At 41.2% G+C, this 23,911-nt stretch overlaps 1 protein-coding gene across 2 annotated transcripts in view; it reads right to left on the bottom strand.

Moving 5' to 3' along the window:
- Positions 1 to 6,125: 6,125 nt before the first annotated feature.
- Positions 6,126 to 23,911, bottom strand: part of LOC131220392 (lysine-specific demethylase JMJ30) — a 30,230-nt gene continuing 12,444 nt past the window's right edge. Inside the window, exons 3-6 of one of the 2 annotated variants that reach the window (XM_058215325.1) lie at positions 21,423 to 21,557; positions 21,183 to 21,326; positions 7,199 to 7,291; positions 6,126 to 6,472 (exon numbers count right to left, since the gene is read on the bottom strand). In XM_058215325.1, the coding sequence (XP_058071308.1) occupies positions 6,287 to 6,472; positions 7,199 to 7,291; positions 21,183 to 21,326; positions 21,423 to 21,557 (558 nt within the window). In that variant the 3' untranslated portion in view covers positions 6,126 to 6,286. Of the gene's footprint in view, positions 6,473 to 7,198; positions 7,292 to 21,182; positions 21,353 to 21,422; positions 21,558 to 23,911 lie in introns of both variants that reach the window. The other variant, XR_009158558.1, reaches the window with a different exon arrangement.

The raw sequence follows: 23,911 nt of genomic DNA, 5'->3' as shown, positions 1-23,911 counted from the left end.
AATTGAGTGGGGCAAACATGAAATTGAGCAATTGCAAACATGAATTTGAGCAAGGTAAACTAGAAATTCAACGGGGCAAACCGAAAATTTAACGAGGCAAACATGTACATTAAACAAATACATTTTTCTCTCTTCTTTTTTTTTGAGTTTTTATGTTACTTAGAAGGTGTTTGTTAAAACACCTGGAAAACCATTGTCTTTGTTTGTAAAACAATGGGTTTTTGAAGTTGCAGTTCAGGTGTTTGTAAAAATGCTTCATGGTAAGGGCTACATCACTTTGGGTGAGGCTGGGGTGCACCTAATATACTCTTGAAAATTGAGTGGCTTTTCACTTATAGGACAAGACGTAGCAAATCGTTTGCATTCTCTCTGCTTGTGCAATCATTTGCATTCAGCGGGGCAAACTGCCATTATTAGTAAGGAATGGATGTTTAATTGACCTATAAGTGAGGGAATAGAAACTTTACAGACATCATTTTTCGATAGTCAATGGAAGAACTAATTTTATGAACTAAACATCTCTCTTACGTTGAAAAGTTATCAGATGTAAGACGAACAAATTGTTTCCTTTTAGTGTTTAAATTGAAGGGGAAAAGTGAAATAGCATGGAGTTATAAGAAATCAAAGCAATAATAAAGAAACCTGAATTAACAAAGAGGAGAGGGAGACCCTCAAGGCCATTTGTAAGGTCTCTCGGCACAGGTTGTCGCAGCCACTTCCGGCTCCGCAGCTTGGGCTTGGATCTACTTCATTTTTTTAAGCATGCCTTAAAATGAGCCATTAATTTCATTTATGGGGGAAAACATGAGCCATTAATTTGAAGCATGCCCCGCTCAATTTCATGTTTGCCCCACTCAATTTCTAATTTGCCCCACTCAATTTCTAGTTTGCCCTGCTCAATTTAATGTTTGCCCCGCTCAATTTCATGTTTGCCTCGTTCAATGTTCAGTTTGCCCCGCTCAATTTCTAGTTTGCCCCGCTCAATTTTCAGTTTGCCCCACTCAATTTCTAGTTTGCCCCGCTTAATTTCATGTTTACCTCACTCAATTTTCAGTTTGCCTCGCTCAATTTCTATAAAAATAAAAAAAATAAAAAATAAAAATCATATCCAAAGATCAACTAGACTACACCACAAAGAGCAGCGAGAAAATTGGTTTTCACCATTAAAAATTTTTAAGGCCCACCATAACATATATTTTCCATCCAATCTATTCATAAGGTCACAAAGACCTGGATGAAGAGGAAAAATAAATTTCATAATGATTCAAAACTTATATGACCCCTAAAAGGGTTTCAATAGTAGACGTTCAATCCTCCGCTGCCTTGTACAGTGTGGTCCACTTGATAGCTAGATCTGTCTTATTTTTCGTCTCAAGTCTTAATACAAGCTCGTCAAATAGATGGGCGGTTTAGATATAACACATACCTCATAATGGGACCCACAAAATGCCGTGGGGATTACAACGAAAAAAAAAAACTAGTGAGTTAGGGTCAGTGGGACCCTATAGCTATGGATTATAACCGTAGCCATAATCGTAGCTTCGATATATCGAAGGTCTTTCGATATTATCGAAAAGTCCAGAACTGTCCAGCGAGTTTGCCTAACAAATCTTGCAATTTTCGATACACTATGACTACGGATTTTAACCGTAGCTAAACTGCGCGGTGGCAGTCTGTGTTTTTTTTTTGTTTGTCGGTGTTGCTTTTGTGGGTCCCATCATGAGGTCTGTGTTATATCCAAACCGTCCATCTATTTGGTGAGCTCATATTAAGGCATGAGACAAAAAATAAGATAGATTTAACTATCAAGTGGACTACACTGTAAAAGGCAGTGGGGAATTGAACGTCTACCATTGAAACCTTTTAGGGGTTATAGTAGTTTTGGATTATTATGAAATTTGTTTTTCCTCTTCATTCAAGTCTTTGTGACCCTATGAATGAACTTAGACGGGGAGGGTTTCTCACAAACATCACAGACCCTATGAATGAACTTAGACGGGGAGGATTTCTCACAAACATCACAGACCTTATGAATGAACTTAGACGGGGAGGATTTCTCACAATCATTACAGTGGGCCCCCTAAAGGTTTCTAATGGTTGACGCTCATTCAACACTGTTTCCTGTAATGTGGTACACTTGAGATTTGGATATACCTCAATTTTCGTCTCATATCATAAAATGATGTGGAAAAATGTATGGACAGCATGGATGAAAAGCATACATCATGGTGGGGCCCACAGACCACCGACCATCCGTCATTGGCTAGTGGCGGGGGAGTACCCAATCCGTTCCATGAAAGGAGGGGTATTTTCGTCCTCAAATTCGCTGTCCTTATGAGCAGGTCTAAGTTCCCAGACTAAGTTTGCATTGTTTCATAAAAACAGCTAGATAAAAGGTGGGGTCCACAGTCCCAAATTTCTCATTTTTATATGATGCTTTGCGAGAGTATTTTCACAGCATGCACAAGTTTTCATTTAAGAGAGCAATGCCCATTGTTCAGTTACCTAGACCATTGATCTATTGTGTCCCACCATGGATTGTATGCCTAAAAAGATCTGCTCCATAACAAGATCTTTGCCTTTTGTTTTCTTGCCTACTGATAGACGTTTGAGAGCCTCAACAGATCAAAGGTATGGATTACCAAACCATAGACCCCACTTTTCAGAATTGACAACCCTGATGTGCAATTTCGGGGGCCATGCATCGTATGGATTCTCATTTTCAGAAAGTGGATGTAGTATCGAAACAGTTGAGAAATTTATGACTGTATATCCCACCTTTTGCCCACCGTCTTTTCTAAGCACTTCCAAACTTAACTTTCCCAAACTAACCATTCTGTACGAACATACCATTTGAAGACGAAAATGCCCTTCACTTATAGCTACGGACTACGGATTATAACCGTAGCTAGGAAAAGATGAATTTCTTCAAGCCAAGCATGAAATTCAGCGAGGCAAATATAAGTCTCCGATCTTCACATAGGTTTCACTGTGCCACCTACAAGGATATTTTCGTCTGCTAATAGTATGTCCGTACAAAATAATTGCTTTAGGAAAGTAAAGTTTGGGAGCGTGTAGAAAAGACGGTGGGTAAAGGGAGCGGTTTACAGTCGTAAATTTCTCGCAATGGTTCGTTTTGCCTCCAACGTGTCTCGGGGGCCATGCTGAATGATCGGATGATCGGAACCGTCCATGTTGTGGAATCTATGTTCCACGGGCCACTTAAGAAATTTCCGTTGAACAGACTTTATTTTTAATTCTTTTTTTTAACCATCACTATCTGTAGATGCATTACAAGAAAGTTTCAAAGGTCATGATCACCATCAAAGCGTGTTTGTGTGATAATAGCTTATTGAGACCAGTAAAGAGAACATGCACAGTTGAAGTTCAGCACGGGGGCCCAGTGGGCCGCGATAGACGCTGAATCCTAAGACCGAACAGAGGCAAACGAACTGGCATCAGAAACCAAGCAATGTGAAACGGCGACAACATATCCTCCTCTTGCGATTGCTATGATTATTTCTTGAAAATGTTTCACCACCTTTTTGAAAGTGCACTCCTTTTCGTTTACTTTTTATGCTTGCCTACGAAGGAATAGCTACAAAAGCTGCTTTTTTTTTTTTCTTCATCTTCGTTTTTTCCTGTTGAGATATTTTTTTTTAAATGAGAAAAACTTCGATACTCACGGTATCGTGAAATGGTTCACAAAATAAACCCAGCACTGTACACGTGGCATGCATGTCGCTGAAACAACCGTCCAAATTGAGGGTCCCAATTTAGATGTGGCAAAAACAGAAAATAAAAAATAAAAAAATAAAAAACTCACTGAAGTGACGTCTTAAGTGGCCAATTTATGGACATCTAATGAACGGTTGCACAAAAGTTACTGGTATGTCCAATTCTGTTACTCGGCGTATAGGATTGTCCAATCTGGTCAATTTTATGATTATGACCTATCTTTAGTGGGTCCCACGATTTGGACGGTTGAAATAGTATGTATGCATATATTGTATACAATTTCAGAGAAAATGACTATGACCCATCAAACTCTCCCAGCGTATCAAATAATCCCTCACTGGCGATTGCGTGATGCATGGCCGTTGACCGTGCGAACCCTGGTGACTGGCGCTTTTGAGGTTAAAGAGAAAAAGGGGTGGTGATTCAATGAAGGACCCAGATAGAGGGGGGCGAACATGTGCTATAGATCCCGGGCCGACGGCACACATGTCAGAGATCCGGGCCATTTATCAGGTAGTCGAAGCTGTGATGCTATATGCCAAAAATCAGGGCAGCAAACTCGACAATTGAGCCACACATGTTTGGACGGTTGACCGCACCCAATTTTCTTATACGAGTTTGACCTGCCTGATCGGTGGACCAATATTATTTTGACCTACGGCATTTCAGTCTTCATTACCTGATGAATGGCCCAGATCTCTCATTTTTTAGGCCTCTCCTTGACTCACAACCCGTTAAAAATAAAAAATTTAAAAAAAAACAGGCGTTTCAAAATGATACGGCAGAACGGACCCTTCTCCACTGTACAGGGGACTTGATGATTATCGGGACTGTCAATCTAGTGGCCCTATCATGGATGGCCCACCATATAGAATATATGATTATCGGGACTTTCACACATCCATGCTTAATATCGATTGTTTACCGGTCTTCTTTTTCTTTTCTTTTTTGTCTTCCACCAGTGATTTTAAGGCCACCGAAACAATAGTTAGGATTCTATGCACAAATAGAATTAGTGGCCCATCCACCGAAGACACTAAATGGAGGTGTTCCTGAGTCACGTTCCCCACTCACGGATCAACCACTACTTATACAGGTGCGGTGACGAGTGGAGGGGTGTTCTAACATGCTAACAAAAAAAGGTGGGGTGGGGGGGGCGGGGGGGGGGGGGGGTGGGGTGGTTTGGTATTTACAATGGATGTTCAATTTTTTTATTTTTTATTTTTCTAACATTCATCTGATGGCCCACAAGTTGATGGGTCAGGATCGTTGGGCACTGAGTGGTATTTGAACATCAACCATCCATGGTGCAACCTCTGTGGACTGCGGTACAGAGCTGGAGACCGCATCTCCTATTAACAAAAACACGACACGCATTGCAACTACCCCTCAGAAAACTTGGGATGGGATACCGAAAAGCCATCTGGGTGGATGTGTTCTAGTAGTCATCAGGTGGGCCACACACATGACCTTGTATGGACTGTGGGAAACTTTTGGTCGTGCAATTTTCCACACATGTTGGGACCTGATGAATGGACCGGCTAGATTTGTTGGGTGAGGAACATTCACCATCGAGCCCACCCTGTGAATGAAGACTCACACTAGTCATGTTGAATGTAGGGCACCTTATGTTTGGTCGGTGCATATGGACGGCTACAAACAGCATTCGTCCTAACAATTCATAAGCTGTGCCATCATGTAACCATGCCCTTACTAAAAAAATCAGGTCCGTCCATTCATCAAGTTTGCTCCAATGGTGGTGTAAATCCAAACCGTCAGTTGACTTTCCCAACAGTTTCCAACACATCCATCGCCATTATCTGTTAAAAAAATGAAAACAAATGGTTTTCAGGCATCATCAAAACAGGCCAGTTCCTATTTTCCTGCCACGATTCAAGTGCAAGCCACCATTACCACACTCCAATTTAGGTGGAAGCACGTCCCATCTACTGCCATAAAGGTATTTCAATAAACATGCCCTTAATCATTTTAACAAATTATGAAGCCGTTACCATCATCGCCTCCCGACTTAGCTGACCACAGATCAAAAAGAAGAGCCTAACTACATCCACAGCCGTAGAGAACCATCAAATCCAAAGTTAGGCACTCATTATTCATCATTTTTGCAATCTGCCCACCTTTTTCTTTTTTTTACACACACACACACCCCAACACACTCACGCCGTAGTGGGCTTTCACCATGTATGGATACTCGAACCCTTGACCGGGTGTTGAAACTCCCGAGAGTCTACCACCCGAGCAAGAGCTAGGATCCCCAATCTGCCCACCTCTTAAAACTTCAACAGTTTGTAAGAGATGCATGCTCCACAGCGGTTTGAACCCCTCTACAGTAAATTCTCGTCAAGGTTCAATTGGTAGGCTGTATATACACAACAACATCACTTACTCTTTTTTTTGTAACATTGGGTCCCACAATCATGGGGCTACTATTGATTCTGACTGGAGAACCCAGCTGGAAAATTTATGATTCTGCTGTAGAGTTCATGTGACAATATACATAGAAAAGGAAAATGATAATGAGATGACATCACGAAACAGGAGTGCTGCATTCGCCCCACCAAAAACTAACAGAGAAACTAGGGGTAAGAGATTTCACATAATGCCACCACTTTGGTGGAATGTAGAGCATTTCGCCTTCCTCTAAGATGCAATCCATGAAATCCAGGTCTTGCGCCTTGGGGAACTCTTTCTTGTTGGGACTGTCCAGATCCACCTATGAAAGATAAATTCATCAATCACCACCAATGCATATATGGGTTTGTACACATGCCTGGATAGAGTATCAGCATGACATTATAAGAAGCAAAAAGGAAAGAATATGAGGATGACACGAGACACAGCTAAGGCTTCGAATCCCCTCGAATTCCAGTCAGTGAGATGATAAAACTCACACACAATCCTTTCATGGATTATTTAAACTCAAACCACTTTTAATAAAAGGAGAGAGCAGAGAGTTTGCATGTGGTAATATCCCAAAGCAGGAAGGCATTGCGTTTGAAGTCGTTGAAGTAAATTGGCCACAGTTAGCAACCCACTTCTGAACCCAGTTCATAGAAGAACTAACAAAAAACAAATACATTGAATGCAGATCACTGGGAACTTTTTCAGACTGTCCATTGTTCCATACATGTGGCCCACCTGATGAGTCGGCTGGCCTGATTTTTTCAATCAGGTCATTTACAGTGGGGCCCACCTGATGCATGGTCAGATGCTGCATGTGCATGTCAGATGCCCACATTTAGGATTGCCAAAGCTGGATGTGCTGATTTCTGAAACAATGTTTATGATGGTTTGAATGTCTCGAAAATGAATGCGCATTTGCACAGAGGAAATACACCTCAATTCTCCAACCACCTTTCTGATGCGCATAGTCAGCTTTTTAATGCAAATGTACTTTGTCTGTGACTACTCAACTATACAGTGGTTCAAGAGCACCAACCTGACTGGAGTTGCTTAGCATGGACTCAGTGTAGGGGTATAGATCCTCTGTTATTGAAGCAGGATAAAGCCTTATATACTTTCTACCAACAACCTGAAAATCAAGAAAGGAAAAGGGATTCATTGATCCAAAGACCAAAAAAAAAAAAAAAAAAACAAGAAGAAGAAGAAAATATAAGGGAACAGATAGAGGAAAAAAATATAATATAGTATGCACGGCCATCATCATAGCTTCGTAATGGGATGTGTATATTTTAGTGAATGCATGCATGTGTGCGTGTTGTGCATATTCATTATGCAGCTATGTGATATCAAAATGGTCTCTAGCTATTAGCTTCGTAATGGGATCACCTCCACAAAGAAAAACCAGGAACTTGTAGACTGGTGCTGAGCAACGTCCTCTACTGTATGCTATTGCAGTAGGTAGCCTTATGTATGATATGTTGTGCACAAGACCTGATCATGATATCGATTGTGTAGTGAACATCAGGGCCTCATTGGCCAACCATCAAAAGAATTTTCTGCTATAGCTTGTGAACATTTCTGAGGACCATGTCAGGCAGATTAGGTTACAAAGGATGTCAGTGTCATCGTTTTTTCTCTTCCCCAGAAATTATTCAATTTTGTCCCTCAGAATGTCATGGACTGCACTCTTTTTTTTTTATTGAGTACGTATATCATCAGCATTAGTTCTTTAATCACAAAATTATTTATTATCGATAGGCCAATCACCCATTTGAACGATATCACCAATCTTGATGCAAAAGTTAAAGGTGTATTCAGGGTTACATTTACACTGGTGTAAGCCGTATTCTATAGTAAATATAGAAGATGGAGAAAATACCCAACTGCCTTCATGGGGACTGAAGACGAGTCTGGTTAAAAGTCAAAATAAAGTAATTGCTATCCATCGCACTCCTACATGAAAACGTTATGTGAGATAAATGAAGATGAGACTGGTTAAAAGTCTCACAGATGTTCCTATTAAGTGTATTTTTCTCCACGAGGAAAGTGGAGAATTAAATAAAGAGAGGAGATAAATGAGGAAGTTAGAGAGATTTTAGAAGATAGAGATTGGGGAAGATATCTCGTCATCTCTCTCTAACCTTTCATCCTTACAAATTCAAACGAGAAGGGAACGGAAAGAAGTGGATCCCACCGACTAGTGGCCGCCCAAGTAAGTGGAACCCACAGCCCTGCAACTAAAATCTCCCACTTGACCGTGTAATGTGGAAAACATCATTGCCCATTTACATTTAATTCATCATCATATAAGCCTTATCCCAATTAACCTGGCCGGCATCCATTTACATTTAATTACAATCACCAAACAAACTATCTTTTTCTAATAGAACCAGAAGTGTAAGACTTGATAGAACCCCACTGTCTTCTCAGAAGAGTTTGAGCACTAAGTGATCGTCTAAAACTAGCACTCAATAACTCAAGCTTTGTTGTACCTATCTTAGCCCGCACGACCACACCTGATGGAGTTCAAGTACCAATCTATAGTTCTCAGTTAACATAAGCATTTATCTAACTTGTCAAGTATATATGAAACCATTGTTTTTGCAAACATTGTTTTAAACTTCCGAAGTTTGATATATACACATGTACAACTCTTTTGAAAAGGTTGTTTACAGAAAACTTTCCACAAACTCGATAGTGCTGACAGATAGGCATCACAAGTGCTTATTAATAGTCTTAGCTTGGTGTAGCTGTGACAAGAACTTCCCATGCAAATGTGTATTTCGGAATTGATGAGGCTGCTTTCTTGGCATAACCTAGTTCGGTCCAATCCATCTGGAACCTTCACTATCGTACACAAAAGTCGTGACAATCAATCGCATCCACCTGTACACAAGTGGAAAGTAGCAAAGGGCAGAGAGTTGCCTAAGAGACTAGCATCTTGCACGATGTAATGACTAATCCAGTCAAAGCAGGCTATAGGTAAAAGGTCCCCACAGATGACTTTATACCCGTGTTGTAGAGTCAATGATATTGGGCATAAGTCAGTTCTAAAATACAGAGGTCATCACACGTGAGTATGAGTCAACTCATCACCTCACTACTAATTTTTAATTCAGGCCATAACATTACTGCGTAGTAGTACAATTGATAGCAATTACGTTATTTCGACTTTTAATCAATTTCATCTTTGGTACTTTTTTCCCCCTCGTATCCTCATCTTCTATATCTACTGTAGAAGGTGACTCACACCTCCATGTGTGAATGCACCCAGAAAACACCTTAACCTGTACATCGGGGTTGGTCATCCTGTGCAAGTGGGCAACCAGCATGTCGAGAACTAATCACCATTGTGATCAATGAACTAATGCTAATGATATATGCACCCAATCAGTTGTCCACTTTCCTAATGGAGAAAGCAACTTACAGGAACATCTGAGAGAGAGAGAGAGAGAGGAAAAGAGGGGAATTCATAGTGGGCCTACATACATTGTCCTCTAGCCTTTTTTTTCACATGATCCACACCATTGATAGTGTTCTAGTGGGCTATCCTGACCATTAGATGAAAGGGGTGAACCTATAACATTCCTCTTTGGTAATCGATCACTTGGACATTGGATTTGCTTTACAAGGTCCGTCAATTGTCGATGTATGAAGTGGAGGGGCACTATGATGGGGTTGAAGGGCCTGAAACAAGGTGAGGGGAAAACTTAAAGGGAGTTGGATTGAGCTGATGAGAAAGGAAATCAAGGCGCATCATCCACCTCCATTAGGAACTGATCCTAACAATGGTTGCAAAGAAAATATAGAAGATTCAAAGACAATTTCTATGGGAAGGCTCATCAGACAAAAAGAACTTTCATTTAATAAATTAGGAGGAAGCTCAGAAGGCAAAAGATGTAGGCCTAGGATTAGGGCATGTTGTAGAGAAGAACAGAAGCCTTCTCAGCAAGTGTTGGTGGAGATTTGGCTCAGAAAAAGAAGCTTTCTGGCGCAAGGTGCTGCCAGAAAAATACAGGAATGCTAATAGGGGTTGGGATCCAGGCATTATCCAAAGAACTCCAGTATTCAAAATGTGGAGGGATACTGTTGGGATGGGGTATAGGACAAAGCGCTGGGGACATTTTCCACTAGATAGTTTCAGGTGAGCAGTCAGGAATGGTGAATCTATCCTATTTGGGAAGATGAATGTATTGGAAACAGCCCGCTAGCCATTAGATTCCCACAACTCCACAATTTGGCACATGAGAGACATTTCTGTGAAGGAATTTATGGAATGGAACAGGGATAATCTGTCCTGGAACATATCCTAAGAAAGAATCTGAAGGATGAGAGAGGGAAGAATTTCAGGCTCTTCATAGGATGTTAAGCCAAGTACATTTGTCACTGGGGATCGCAGACTAAATCCTGGAAATGGGACACTCCTGGAAATTTCACTGCACAGTCTTTTCTTCGATGTTCATCAAATGCGTGCAAAGTCAAGTTCGCAGGCCCCTTGTTTAAAGCACCAGTGCCCTCAAGAGTCGCTGCCTTCTTGTGGCTGGCAATCAGATGAAAAGCTTTGACAGTCAACGAGCTGCAGCGCCAAGGTATGCTTATCCCCAACAGATGTATCACATGCAAAAGAAGGGAAGAAAGTAGCTTCCACCTGCTTATCCATTGCCAGATCACCTTGACAGCTTGGAAATTCTTTCAAGCTGAATTCAAGATGGCCAGGTCCTTACTCATGCCCCGGTGGTAGACTCACAAGAGTTTCAACACCAGGTCATGGGTTCAGGTACTCATTGTGGTGAAATTCCACTGTGGTGTGAGTAGGTATGTGGGGTGTAGGTGCGTTTGTTAGAGAGAGAGAGAGAGAGAGAGAGAGAGAGAGAGATTTCCCCAGAGGCACTACTAGATAAAATGAAAGGTGAAATCATCGAATGGGCTTCACTATCTCAAAATTTCTCGGGGGGTGTCGGTGCTCCAGCATTTTCACTTAGCAATAGACCTAGTTAAACATTTCATTTAACTCAAGACACCTTTTTTCGTATTTTCACTTTCTTTCTTCTTTTTTTTGTTTTGCTGTTCTCCCAGGCTTTTCTCAGTTCCTTTGTATTTCCTTCTCTCTCTTTTTTATAATATAATTATAGTCATCAGTTCAAACAATGAAGGCTTGAAGGAGGATCGGACCTTAGGAATTATTTGCGAAACAGGATTAGCAAATACAACACCAAACAGCTAGGACAAGGCCAATAACAGTAACAATGGCAATATCAGCCAGCCTTGTGACCCTAATGGCCATTACTATATGGGTTGTAACAACCGTTACAGCCCTATAATATTTTATTTTTATTTTTTTTTTTTGAGTAATTTGAGGAAGAAAATGTGTGACCCTAGAACGGTTTTAAACAAATTATGGAAGAAAATGTATCAGCCCCATATCGGACCGTCACAGGCCTATTATGGGACCTTTTTTTTTCCAGAATGGGCATTATAACTCTGTATTGCGTAACAGGTAGAGGTGTCAATGGGCCGGGCTTAGGCCTGAAAATCAGAATTTTGAATAGGCCTGGCCGGACATTGATGGGGACATCACGCGCGCACACACATGCACGCCGCCCCCCCTACACAAGTACGCAAGGAGGAGGAGGGCCCCACCGACAATCTGGCTCGATGATGACGTCCAGGGAGGGCCTCCTAGTTAGAAGATTGAGTTTTGGTTCGTTGGAGTGGGCCCGATAGTCAAGTAAAGCCCATCATGGGTTCTCATGACCGTGGCCCACTAATCTAATTAATCTCATATTTTAGATTTTGTTTATTATTGTTATTTAGAATATCATGGACGGTTTAAATTATTTTGATTAGTTATTATTTTTTATTACTTCATCGCCAAGTAATAGGTTGCGCACATGGCGCGAGTTTTGGGGTATAGGGTTTTCTTATAAATAGGCACCCCTTGTAGTTCTTTTTCTCATTGAAGATTAATAAAAATTTCTGCGTTTTTCTACTCCTTTGAGTTCTTGAGTTGTGGAAATCCAATTGGGTGCGAAGCCCTCCCTTCATCGAAGGGCTAACTACCGTAGTGTGAAGCTACATCTATCCCGATCCGCCCCTATCTCCTATCACTCATTCTTCTCACCTTCTACAACCATTCTCGCTTCGAATCCGTCAGCTTTTTGCAACAGTTCTTCTCCCTACAGCCAATTTCCAAAATTTGGCCCTGCAGGAAGGCTGAGACTTCGACGGAGCACCATGCACAGACCGCGCATCCGATCAACACGAAACTCGGGCGTTTTGAAGCCCTCCCCTGGCCGACCAGAGCCAATGAGGCATTTTCCGCATTCGGGGCTCCCTCGCACATGCGATCAGGCCCCTGCACACGTGCATCAGGCCTGGCCCGTTGTCCGCGAGGGGTGGAATGTCGCCCGGTTCAGAATTTCCACCTATTTTATCTCTCTCATACCTATTTTCCATAACTCTAACCCTAAATTGCATTATTTTCAATTTGTTTGCCCCTTTTCTAATCCTAGGGTTCTCTGAATTGAAACTGGTGAATCTCTTGGATTAATGACTGATTATTGTGCATGTGTGGATGAATTTTACCTCCCTTTGAGTATCGTTTGGCTTATAATTTCTATTGATCCAGCCCTAACATGTGTAGGCCTGGACCTACACAAATTCCTCTTACTTGAATGTTTGAACTTTTGTGTGGGATGTGGAAATTTTATGTGGATGTTTCTGAATTAGTTTGATGTAAGGGCTAAGACCTTGTATATCATAGTTAATTTTCATGTCCTGCATCAAATTTGGTATCAGAGCCTAGGGTTCTTATAGGGGAATGCATTACATGTTTAGGGTTAGTTTGTTTGAGTCCATCATGCATCCAGTTTCATCATATATAGCTGTTTAGAAGTCCGTAGTTCCTGATATTAATTGCTGAAATTTCTATTATCAGGAAGTTAGTAATTCACATTGTTGTAACTTTCTATTATCCCCTTATTTTGACAACTATATTATTGGATTTTGGTAGCATTGTGTAGTTTCCCTCATATGGAGTCTCATAGGATCATTTAGTCTCAATTAGTTGCATATAGTCGTAGTAGAAGGTCCTTAGGTGGAGTTAGCAGTAATATGGCCACACGTATGGGTCATGGTTTTGGCTTGCACCCTACACTAAACATAGAGCAACTACAAGAATCAATGAACAAGTTAACCCAGCAGGTTGAGTCTTTGGGTAAGCGCTTGGAACAACGTATGGATCAACGCCTTGAGCAATTTAATATGCACGTTACCCAACTAGAGACTTCCCTCGGGGCAAACCCCACCATTGGGGAAGATGCTCAATCTCAAGCAGGTGGTCTGGAGGTTAGACCAAGGAATGGAGGTGACCAAGAAATTGGTCATGGGAATGCACCCGTGCCCCCACCCCGTGAGGGACATCATGATCAATATGACCTAGATGCGCAACTCCTCAAGGGAGTTAGAGTAGATGCACCTACGTTTGATGGTCACTTGGACCTTAAAGCCTTTTTAGATTGGTTGGTGGATATGGACCACTATTTTAAGTGGTATGACATGTTGGATGCTCGTCGAGTCCGATTCACCAAGATGAAGTTTGTGGGTCGAGCAAAGAGGTTTTGGGTGACGGTAGAACGAAAGAAAGAAAGATCGAGGAAACTCTCAATAGTCCGTTTGAGAGAAATGAAAAAAACACTTAAGGAGAAGTACCTCCCTTTCTCTTATCGCTTACGGTTGATTGAGGAGTGGCAGTCTCTTCGACAGGGTTCCATGAGTGTTGCTGACTATATTGAGAAGTTCGAAGAGTACTTGACCCGCTACAAGGTTGATGAGGACCTCGTACTTACCCTTGCTCATTTTAAAACGGGCCTCCGTCCTGACATTAGGAGAAAATTGCTCGCCAAAGACATAGACACTATTGAACAGTTGTATCAAGTAGTGTTAGATGTCGAGCAATACCTCAAAGCATCTGTGGGAGGGCGGTTTGACTTTCGCGATTCTAGTGCTAAGGCCAACCCCTCTAGGGCTAAACCTAACACGGTACCAAAACAAACCTTCCAACAATTTTCAGCCTAGACCCAAGGATGATAAGGGTAAAGAAATTGCCGGGTCTAGCTCGCGTGGAAGTGGGGCAACTAAGTGTTTTAGGTGTCAAGGGTTTAGTCACTTTGCCCACCAATGCGGCACGAGAAAGGGCACCAAAGTATTCCTTATTGATGGGCAAGTAGAAGTAGTGCCCCCAGAGAGTGACGATAAAGAAAAAAAATATGAGCCAGTAGAAACCCCTAGTGATGAGGAAGAGGGAGCGCAAGAGTCTGCGGCCCTCGCAATTATGTGTTGCGCCTTAGCTCAAGCTAAGAACACTGATGACTGGCGCCGCAACACGATCTTCTATACTAATGCAAAATGTAGAGAAAAGAGTTGTAAGATGATCGTAGATAGTGGTAGTTGTACCAACATGGCATCGACTAGCACTGTGAGCCGTTTGGGCTTGAAGCGTGAAGCTCATCCTCAACCCTATAGAGTGTCCTGGGTTGATTAAACTTTCATTCCAGTTTCGCACCGTTGTTTTGTTCCTATTTAGTTTGGATCTTATAAAGACACTTTGGTGTGATGTTGTTCCTATGGATGTTGGCCATATCATTCTGGGTAGACCATGGCTCTATGACAGGGATGTTACCATATTTGGTCATTCAAATGTGTGTACATTCTGGTTCGAGGGCAAGAAGGTCAAGCTAAACCCACTGCCACCCAAGAACATGACTGGAAAGGAGTCCACCACACAGAGTGGTATGAGCGGCTCAAAAGAATTGAAGGAGTCAAAGTCCAAGTTCAAACCTCTCCATATTCTAAACGCTAAAGACTTTGAACAAGAAATGGAAGCGGACTCGATGGTATACGCCCTTGTGGCTAGGGAGAGTCTAACAGAGGCTAGTGTAGAGTTACCCACTGAAGCCATTCAGGTAATGCATAAGTTCGTGATGTCTTTCCTGATTGTCTACCGAATAAGCTTTCCCCTATGAGGGATATACAACATGCCATTGATTTAATCCCTAGGGCGACTCTACCAAACCTCTCGCATTACAGAATGAACCAAAGGAGCATGCTGAGTTGAAGAGGCAAATTGATGAACTCCTAGAGAAGGGTTTCATTCGAGAGAGTATGAGTCCGTGTGCCGTGCCCACCCTTCTTACACCTAAGAAGGATGGCACATGGAGGATGTATGCTGATAGTAGGGTCATCAACAAAATCATAGTCAAGTATCGGTTTCCCATACCATGTATTGATGACATGTTGGATATGATGGCCAATGCTACTATCTTCTCAAATATTGACCTCAAAAGTGGTTATCACCAAATCCGTGTATGTCCTGGTGATGAGTGAAAGACGGCCTTCAAGACAAAGGATGGGCTATATGAGTGGCTAGTTATGCCTTTTGGGTTAACTAACACCCCAAGCACCTTCATGCGTCTGATGACCCAAGTGTTGAGGCTCTTCATGGGGAAGTTTCTGGTCGTATAGTTCGATAATATCTTAATTTATAGCATGACCAAGGAACAATACCTCAACCATTTGAGGCAAGTTTGTGGGATCCTTAGAACTGAGAAATTGTACGCCAACTCAAAGAAGTGTACGTTTTTATCTAGTAGTGTTATCTTCTTAGGCTTTATTATGTCAGCTGAGGGAGGGTGTATCAGCGGATCCCAAGAAGGTCAAGGCCATCGTCAATTTGCCTGAACCCCGCAATATTTATGAGGTGCGCAGCTTTCATGGCTTAGCCACCTTCTATAGACAGTTCATTCGAGATTTCAGTTCCATTATTGCTCTCATCACGGATTGCATAAAAACAGAAGAGTTTCAATGGACAAAGGCAACCTCAAAGGCCTTCAAGGAGATAAAGGTCAAGATGACCGAAGCTCCAGTCATGTAACTTCCGGATTTTTCAAAAGCTTTTGAAGTCGCATGTGACACGTCAGGAATCGGCATAAGAGGAATACTTCATCAGGAAGGGCACCCTGTCACCTTTTTTAGTGAGAAACTGAATAAGGCGAAGCAAAAATATTCCACCTGTAACAATGAGTTCTATGCGGTAGTGCAATCACCGCGCCATTGGCATTATTACCTATTGTCGCAAGAATTCGTCTTATTCTCAGATCACAAGGCGTTAAGATATCTGAACTCTCAAAAGAAATTAAACCCTAGGCACGCCAAGTGGGTTCAATTTCTTCAATAGTACACTTTTGTGCTTAAGCACAAGGCCAGTGTGGAGAATAAGCCTGCCGACGCGTTGAGTCGTCGAGTCGTGTTACTCAATTCAATGAGTGTCGAAGTCACGGGCCTTAAGCACATCAAAGAAGATTATTCTGAGTGTCCAAATTTTGGAGTTATATACGCGTCGTTGTTAGAGAGTCTATCAGGAGCTAGCAGTGAGTACTTGATTTTAGACGGGTATTTGTTTAGGAGTGACCGCTTGTGCATACCACGCACCTCCCTCGACGATTTTCTTATATAGGAGTTACATTCAGGAGGGGTCGCGGGTCATTGCGGTCGAGACAAGACCATTGCCCTAATGGAAGATAGGTTTCATTGGTCGAGCCTCAAGCGAGACGTGACCAGAATTATAGGGCAGTGTTGTACTTGTCAACTGGCAAAGCAAAATAAACAAAATAGAAGATTATACACATCTTTGCCAGTTCCATTCATCCCTTGGCAGGACATCAGTATGGATTTCGTGCTTGGACTCCCCAAGACTATTCGGAAACACGATTCCATATTTGTTTTCGTGGACCGTTTTTCTAAAATGGCCCACTTCATTCCTTATTTTAAGACCTCAGACGCATCTCATGTTGCCAAGTTGTTCTTTAGTGAGGTCATCAAACTGCATGGGTTACCAAAAACCATAGTATCTGACCGTGACGTGCGATTCATGAGTTACTTTTGGAAGACACTATGGCACATAATGAATACTACGCTCCAATTTTCGTCTGCCTACCACCCTCAGACCAATGGTCAGACTAAGGTGGTCAATAAGAGCCTAGGGAGTTTGCTCAGATGTTTAGTAGGGGAGCACACCAAGACATGGGACACCGTACTACCTATAACCGAGTTTGCATTAATAGTTCTGTCAATAGGTCCACAGGTCTAAGTCCTTTTGAAGTCGTTACTGGTTATAAGCCTAAGAAGCATATTGATCTTCTCCCTATGTCACTGTCTCATAGGTCATCAGAGTCTGCAGAGTCCTTTGTGCATCACATTCATTCATTGCATCAAGATATCAGGCGAAAAATCATTACTAGTAATGAACATTACAAATTTTCTATAGCCCAGCATAAACGTTTTAAGGAATTCAATATTGGGGACTGTGATGGTCCGTATTAGGCCCGAGCGGTATCCTCAGGGAGTCATTCGTAAATTACACGCACGTAGCGCTGGACCCTTGAAAATTATAAAACGAAACGGTCTCAATGCGTATAAGGTAGATCTTTCACCTTCCATGGGAATTAGTTTTATATTCAATGTGAAGGATTTAGTTACTTTTCAGGGGACCGCTGATACTTTGTCCAGCCCTTTTGCCACCCATCGTGATTCCTCGTATTTGTCCCTTGATCCATGGCCTCTTCCCGACCTTTCTTCCCAGCCTCTACCTCTCATACCTAACATTTCCACACCCAAAGAGAAAATAGAGGATATTTTGGACCATCAGATAGTATCAACATCGAACGGCAGGTTTCAGAAGTACCTGGTTAAATGGAAGTCACGTCCAGCGTCAGACAGCATGTGGCTGACTAAGGAGCTTCAGAGACTTGATCCTGACATCCTAGAGTGGTTCAAGAGCTTTGTTTCGTCAGTGGCGAAATCTTCGCAGTCGGGGAAAGTTGATGGAGACATCATGCACACACCCACACGCACGCCGCCCCCTATGCACGTACGCAAGGAGAATGAGGGTCCCACCGTCAATCCAGCTCGATGATGACGTCCAAGGAGGGCCTCCTAGTTAGAAGACTGAGTTTTGGTTCATTGAAGTGGGCCCGATAGTCAAGTAAAGCCTATCATGGGTTCTCATGATCGTAGCCCACTAGTCTAATTAATCTCATATTTTAGGTTTTGCTTATTATTGTTATTTAGACTATCATGGACGATTTAGATTAGTTTGATTAGTTATTATTTTTTATTATTTCATCGCCAAGTAATAGGTTGCGCACATGGCGCGAGTTTTTAGGTATAGGGTTTTCTTATAAATAGGCACCCCTTGTAGTTCTTTTTCTCATTGAAGATTAATAAAAATTCATGTGTTTTTCTACTCCTCTGAGTTCTTGAGTTGTGGAAATCCAATTGGGTGCGAAGCCCTCCCTTTATCGAAGGGCTAACTACCGTGGTGCGAAGCTACATCTATCCCGATCCACCCCTATGTCCTATCACCCATTCTTCTCACCTTCTACAACCATCCTCGCTTCGAATCCGTCAACTTTTTGCAGCAATTCTTCTCCCTACAGCCAATTTCCAAAATATGGCCCTACAAGAGGGCTGAAACTTAGGCAGAGCACCACGCACAGACCGCGCATCCGATCGACAAGAAACTCGAGCGTTTTGAAGCCCTTCCCTGGCCGACTAGAGACAATGAGGCGTTTTTCGCATTCGGGGCCCCCTCGCACGTGCGACCAGGCCCCTGCGCACGTGCATCAGGCCTGGCCCGCTGTCCGCGCGCATGGAATGTCGCCAGGTTCAGAATTTCCACCTATTTTATCTCTCTCATACCTATTTTCCATAACCCTAACCCTAGATTGCATTATTTTCAATTTGTTTACCCCTTTTCTAATCCTAGAATTCTCTGAATTGAAACTGGTGAATCTCTTGGATTAAGGACTGATTACTGTGCATGTGTGGATGAGTTTTACCTCCCTTTGAGTATCGTTTGGCTTATGATTTCTATTGATCCAGCCCTAACATGTGTAGGCCTGGACCCACACAGATTCCCCTTGCTTGAATGTTTGAACTTTTATGTAGGATGTGGAAATTTTATGTGAATGTTTCTGAATTAGTTTGATCTAAGGCCTGAGATCTTGCATATCATAGTTAATTTTCATGTCCCGCATCAGAGATGGTTCAAAATCCGGGCCGAGACCTACACCAGGCCCGGCCCGTTGACAGCCCTAGTAACGGGTCCTTCCATTACCCTTAAGGGCCATTACGGCCATCATTTTTTAAATACCATCTATTATCAATTATGATGATGCTGATAGATTCAAATTTATGCAAATGTCTATTAATCAAACAAACGCGCACATAAAAACCAAATTAGTATGGAGCATATGAGCTGTGCACCTAAAGAGGGGTGCATGAAGGATAGCGAATATACTAGTTATTTTGCCTGCAAGTCATCAAGCATCTAATGGAGAGCAATAATGACTCTGCGATGCTGATAATGCCAACCAATTTGGTCAGATACTTAAATGCTTAGTGATTAATCTCTTTTTGTTGATGGATTTAAAGTATCAAGAAAAGTCTATTTAGGCTGCATGGCGACTTAAAATGGACACGTGAAAGGAATACTTGCTCAAAGTGATATTCTTTCTTTCTTTCTTTTCTTTTTTATTACAAGTAACCCCGGTTACCAACACAATTCTTGTTGCTTGTTGTAAGTTCATGAAAAAAGGGCAATAAAATCTTCAATGGCATTCTCACTACTTGATCATAGGGTCTCAAAAGGTCTTCTTCTTGAGTGGAAACCATTTCTTCCCTTTTTCAATTATTAGCAAAGTTGTCAAAATCGTTATTGTATCGCAAATCGTAGTAGGGGTTGAATCCTATCGAATCGCAAATTGTATCGTAAATCGTAAGATTTTTTACGTTTTTTTAAAAAAATATTTAAAATATAAATAAATCAGATTAAATAATAATAATAATAATAACCTTATCAATCTTATTTTTGCCATCATGTGCACCAAGTAACACCATGTCATGATAGTGTTAAAGGATTCTTATTCCATTATTTTTGTCTTTCAAGGAATTTCCCTTGAAAAAACATACAAGGATCCTTTAATAATTTATGTTCCTGTTACCTTTTTTGAATGTAAAATCACAGGGAAAAGCGGCCTTTGATACTGTAGACCGACAAAAAAAAATATTTTGATTTCTAAACAGCATTCCATGATACATATAAGTCAAAATGATTGTAACCATCCATAAAAACATTACAGGTAAGTCATAAATCAACTCGATGTTTCGACCAGTTAAGAAGTAAGATGACGCAAAAAAAAGCCACATGATTTAATGTTGAAGAGAATATATACAATTTAATCTCTTATAAGGAATAAATAAAATAATTTACCTTTTTTTAAACAATTCTTAAAGCCCCCACCAATTTAAAAACATAAAATGAAAGCCAAGCCAAGCTTAAATAGAAGAGAACAAGTATAATTTGAATCATAAATCAGGATTTGAATCGTAAATCATAGGATTCAAATCATAGAATCATAAGATTCATATAAAAAGGGATTCAAAGTTGGGATTCAAATCATTTTACTTAAGATTCAACCAAAATCGCATATCGTAAATTGTAGGATTTTGGCATACTAGCAGCTTTGTCGGACCACTGTGTTTTCTTTCCCTTTTTCCTCTGAGAGTCTAAAATAGAAGGACTTCAGGGTGCAAACTCCTTCCATTCCAGCAGATGGAATTCTAGAGCCAAGCACTAGCTTCTGCTAATCCAGACTTTCCGCTGGCAGATGGTTTAAAGGAGCAACAGATGCTGGCATGTCTCGAGCCACAACAGCTTAAATGTTACTCTGGCAACTTTGAATGCACAAGAGAAGGGAAGGATTTGTTTAGAGAGAAACTTCATATAAAAAATCTATACCACTGTCTTAACACAAATATACACCAGAACCCATAGGTTGTCATCTTCTACCAAATTAAAAGGCCCCATTACCTTCATTTATAAGAATTCATATGTGCATTAAGTGAAACAAAGGGTTAGGGTTAGGAATCATCTCGGCACATTATACTGAGTTGTAAAATACCTGAGCAAACAGATTATGGTGAGGATCATGATGCAATGGTGTAATGGTGCCAGCTGGACCAAACCAGGCATTAAGAGACTGGAGCTCCCCACCACCAGCACAACAGTAGTCGGGAACAAAAATATCCTTGCGCAGCTCTTGTATCTGCCCGCGAAAATACAATTCAATTCCTGAAATATTGATGATTTTAACAAGTATAGCAGCAAGTGATTCCAGAAGAATCAAAGGGGATAAAGGGACCTGATCAAACAGCGGATGCTGAGCAAGATATGTCGGGGCAGCAGAGCAGCAGTCAGTGGACTGGATCCTCTCAAGAAACTGAGAAAATGCGATCAGCTCTTGCTTCCACTCAGGGTACAGATAGTTCTTTCCAACCTGCAAAACATTATAAACTTTACCAGTTTTCAGTCCCAATAATCAGTTCAAACATCAAAGAATATTTCAGTCTCTCTTTTATAAGAATACTTACTAAATGACGTCAAAGCTTTGATGTCAGGAAAAAAAAAAAAAGAGGTACATCTAAGACATCCTAACTGGGTTTTGACTTTTAGATTTTCGAGTGAGTTCTTTAAGGCATTTTGGATTCGGTGAAATGGTAAATGCAGCTTAAAAAAAGTAATAATTACTTCCCCCTATATTTACAACTGACCTGATTTGTCTACTTACTTTTTGATAAGAAAACCAAGTATATTACAAAATATCCGTGGGTCCTATTGTGATGCATTTCCCTGATCTACACCTATAATTCATTATTCCAGTTGAATTCATAGCATGAGTAAAAAATTGAGGCATATCCAATACTCAATTGGATCACGTCATACAAAAAAGGGAATCGAATAATTGCCGTTAAAATCTTTGTAGGGCCACTGTTTCTTTTGGCGTGGGCCACTTGAGTCTTGGATCTGCTTCATTTTTTGTCTCATGCTCGAAAATATTGTAATAAAACAGACTAACGGAATGGATATATCATTCGCATTACCTTGCAGTTCAAAAATTAAAATTACATTTTTTGAACCAATTTCATAGGCACAAACTCTCATGTGTTTTCAAACACAGTGTAATTGTAATAATTACTATTTCCCAAGTATTTCCCATTTCTTTGAAAAACAAACAGGCCCTACACTCAGCAGTAACCGACGGACGTCACAACTGGCAATCAATGGCATGCTGTCAAGGCTAGCTGGTCATGGACATGCTGTTGCTGCCTAGTTTTTCCGTCCCTTGTTTGTTAAACTTCCGGGAACATGGATAGGATAGATTATGACACATATGGGGAACAGTTGGTGGCACATTTACACATGTGCATGCGCACATTTGATATATGTCACATTTTTTAGTGTTTGAAGGCATCAACACACACGTAGGACACTTGAACTTGGACAGTCAGACACATGGTACATCAGAACATGCTCATGCATGTGCACGGACGAGCGTGATCCTCATGTGCACCGAAACTGAAAACTGCCACTGATAGGTAGTTCCATCTCTCCACCAAAGACACCCAAATCCTATGGTCTAATGGTCATATATCTATGATTACTTGTCCAAAAGTGCATTAGTTCACTTCCCGTGCACAGGGGGGGTTGACAAACCACGGACATGTACCTTTGCTCTGACTACTTACCGCGATGCAACTTTGTCCAAATCCAAACAGCCCCTTATATATACATATTTATGCGACAATACATTTATAGCAGAGAAGTGATATTTCTCTATAAAACGTTGACTGGTAAAGAAGCTAATTTGGTATAAAGGAAAACCATAGACACCAATAAGAAGAAATCATGAATGCAAAACCATAGAAGACAAAAATAAGAATCCTGAACGTGAATACAAAGCACGGTTGCTGCCCGAAAATGATGACCTGGTGTTTTACTGCTGCAAGCGCAAGCACATCAGATGCAAAGGAAATGTGACTCACTGTTTTATAATATGAGAAATTTGCAAATATTTGAACCTTTTCGGCCTGATGACAAAAATAAAAAATCAAGGAACTATATTACATTTTCAACTGTGCGGTAGATTAGTTGCAATAGCCCACTTTGCGAATTCATTGTTATGCAATCAACACCCAATTGTAAGAGACATAATAAAACTGTTAGATTTCTTAACAAACATGTTTTCTATGATTCTGTTGAGGTGAGGACATGTATTATTTTATCTTTCTATCAACCTGCTTAAGAAAGTTTATGCAGGTACGACATCGTTTGAAGTCCACACATGCTCTACTGTGTTTATGGCATGTGGCGGAACCGAAGATCTGAAAACTGTGCTGCACTCACGAAAAAGTGTATTCTCTTGTCTGAAACAAGCATTGATTTCAATAATCAAACTAGGGGCTATTGCACGTGCAAACCACATGGAGTGGATAGAGATAAACAGAAAAGTGAGAGAGAGAGAGAGGGGGGCGGAGGAACCGCAGTCCTCTACAACACCTGTTTTACACACCGTCTGTGTAGCCTACCATGTTTTAAATGTAAAATCCACCATGTCCATCAGGTTCTACACTTGATGTTAGGTCATGAGGTCAAAAATCATCTAGATCCACAACTCAAATAGGCCATAACACATGCAGCAGTGGGAATGGGATGCCAACAACAGGCTTGTGTGTGGACCACCATGTGGTGTATCTTTCATCAAACCAGTTAATCAAGTCTAACTCACCAGGATGAAAAGAAAATACAAAAATGAGCCCAATAAAAAACTCATGTGAGCCACACTGTGTGAAC

Source organism: Magnolia sinica, chromosome 1, assembly GCF_029962835.1.
Source record: "Magnolia sinica isolate HGM2019 chromosome 1, MsV1, whole genome shotgun sequence".
In the NCBI taxonomy this organism is placed as follows: Eukaryota; Viridiplantae; Streptophyta; class Magnoliopsida; order Magnoliales; family Magnoliaceae; genus Magnolia; species Magnolia sinica.
Note: the sequence above shows the minus strand (reverse complement) of the source record. Positions and strands in the feature narration are given on the sequence as shown.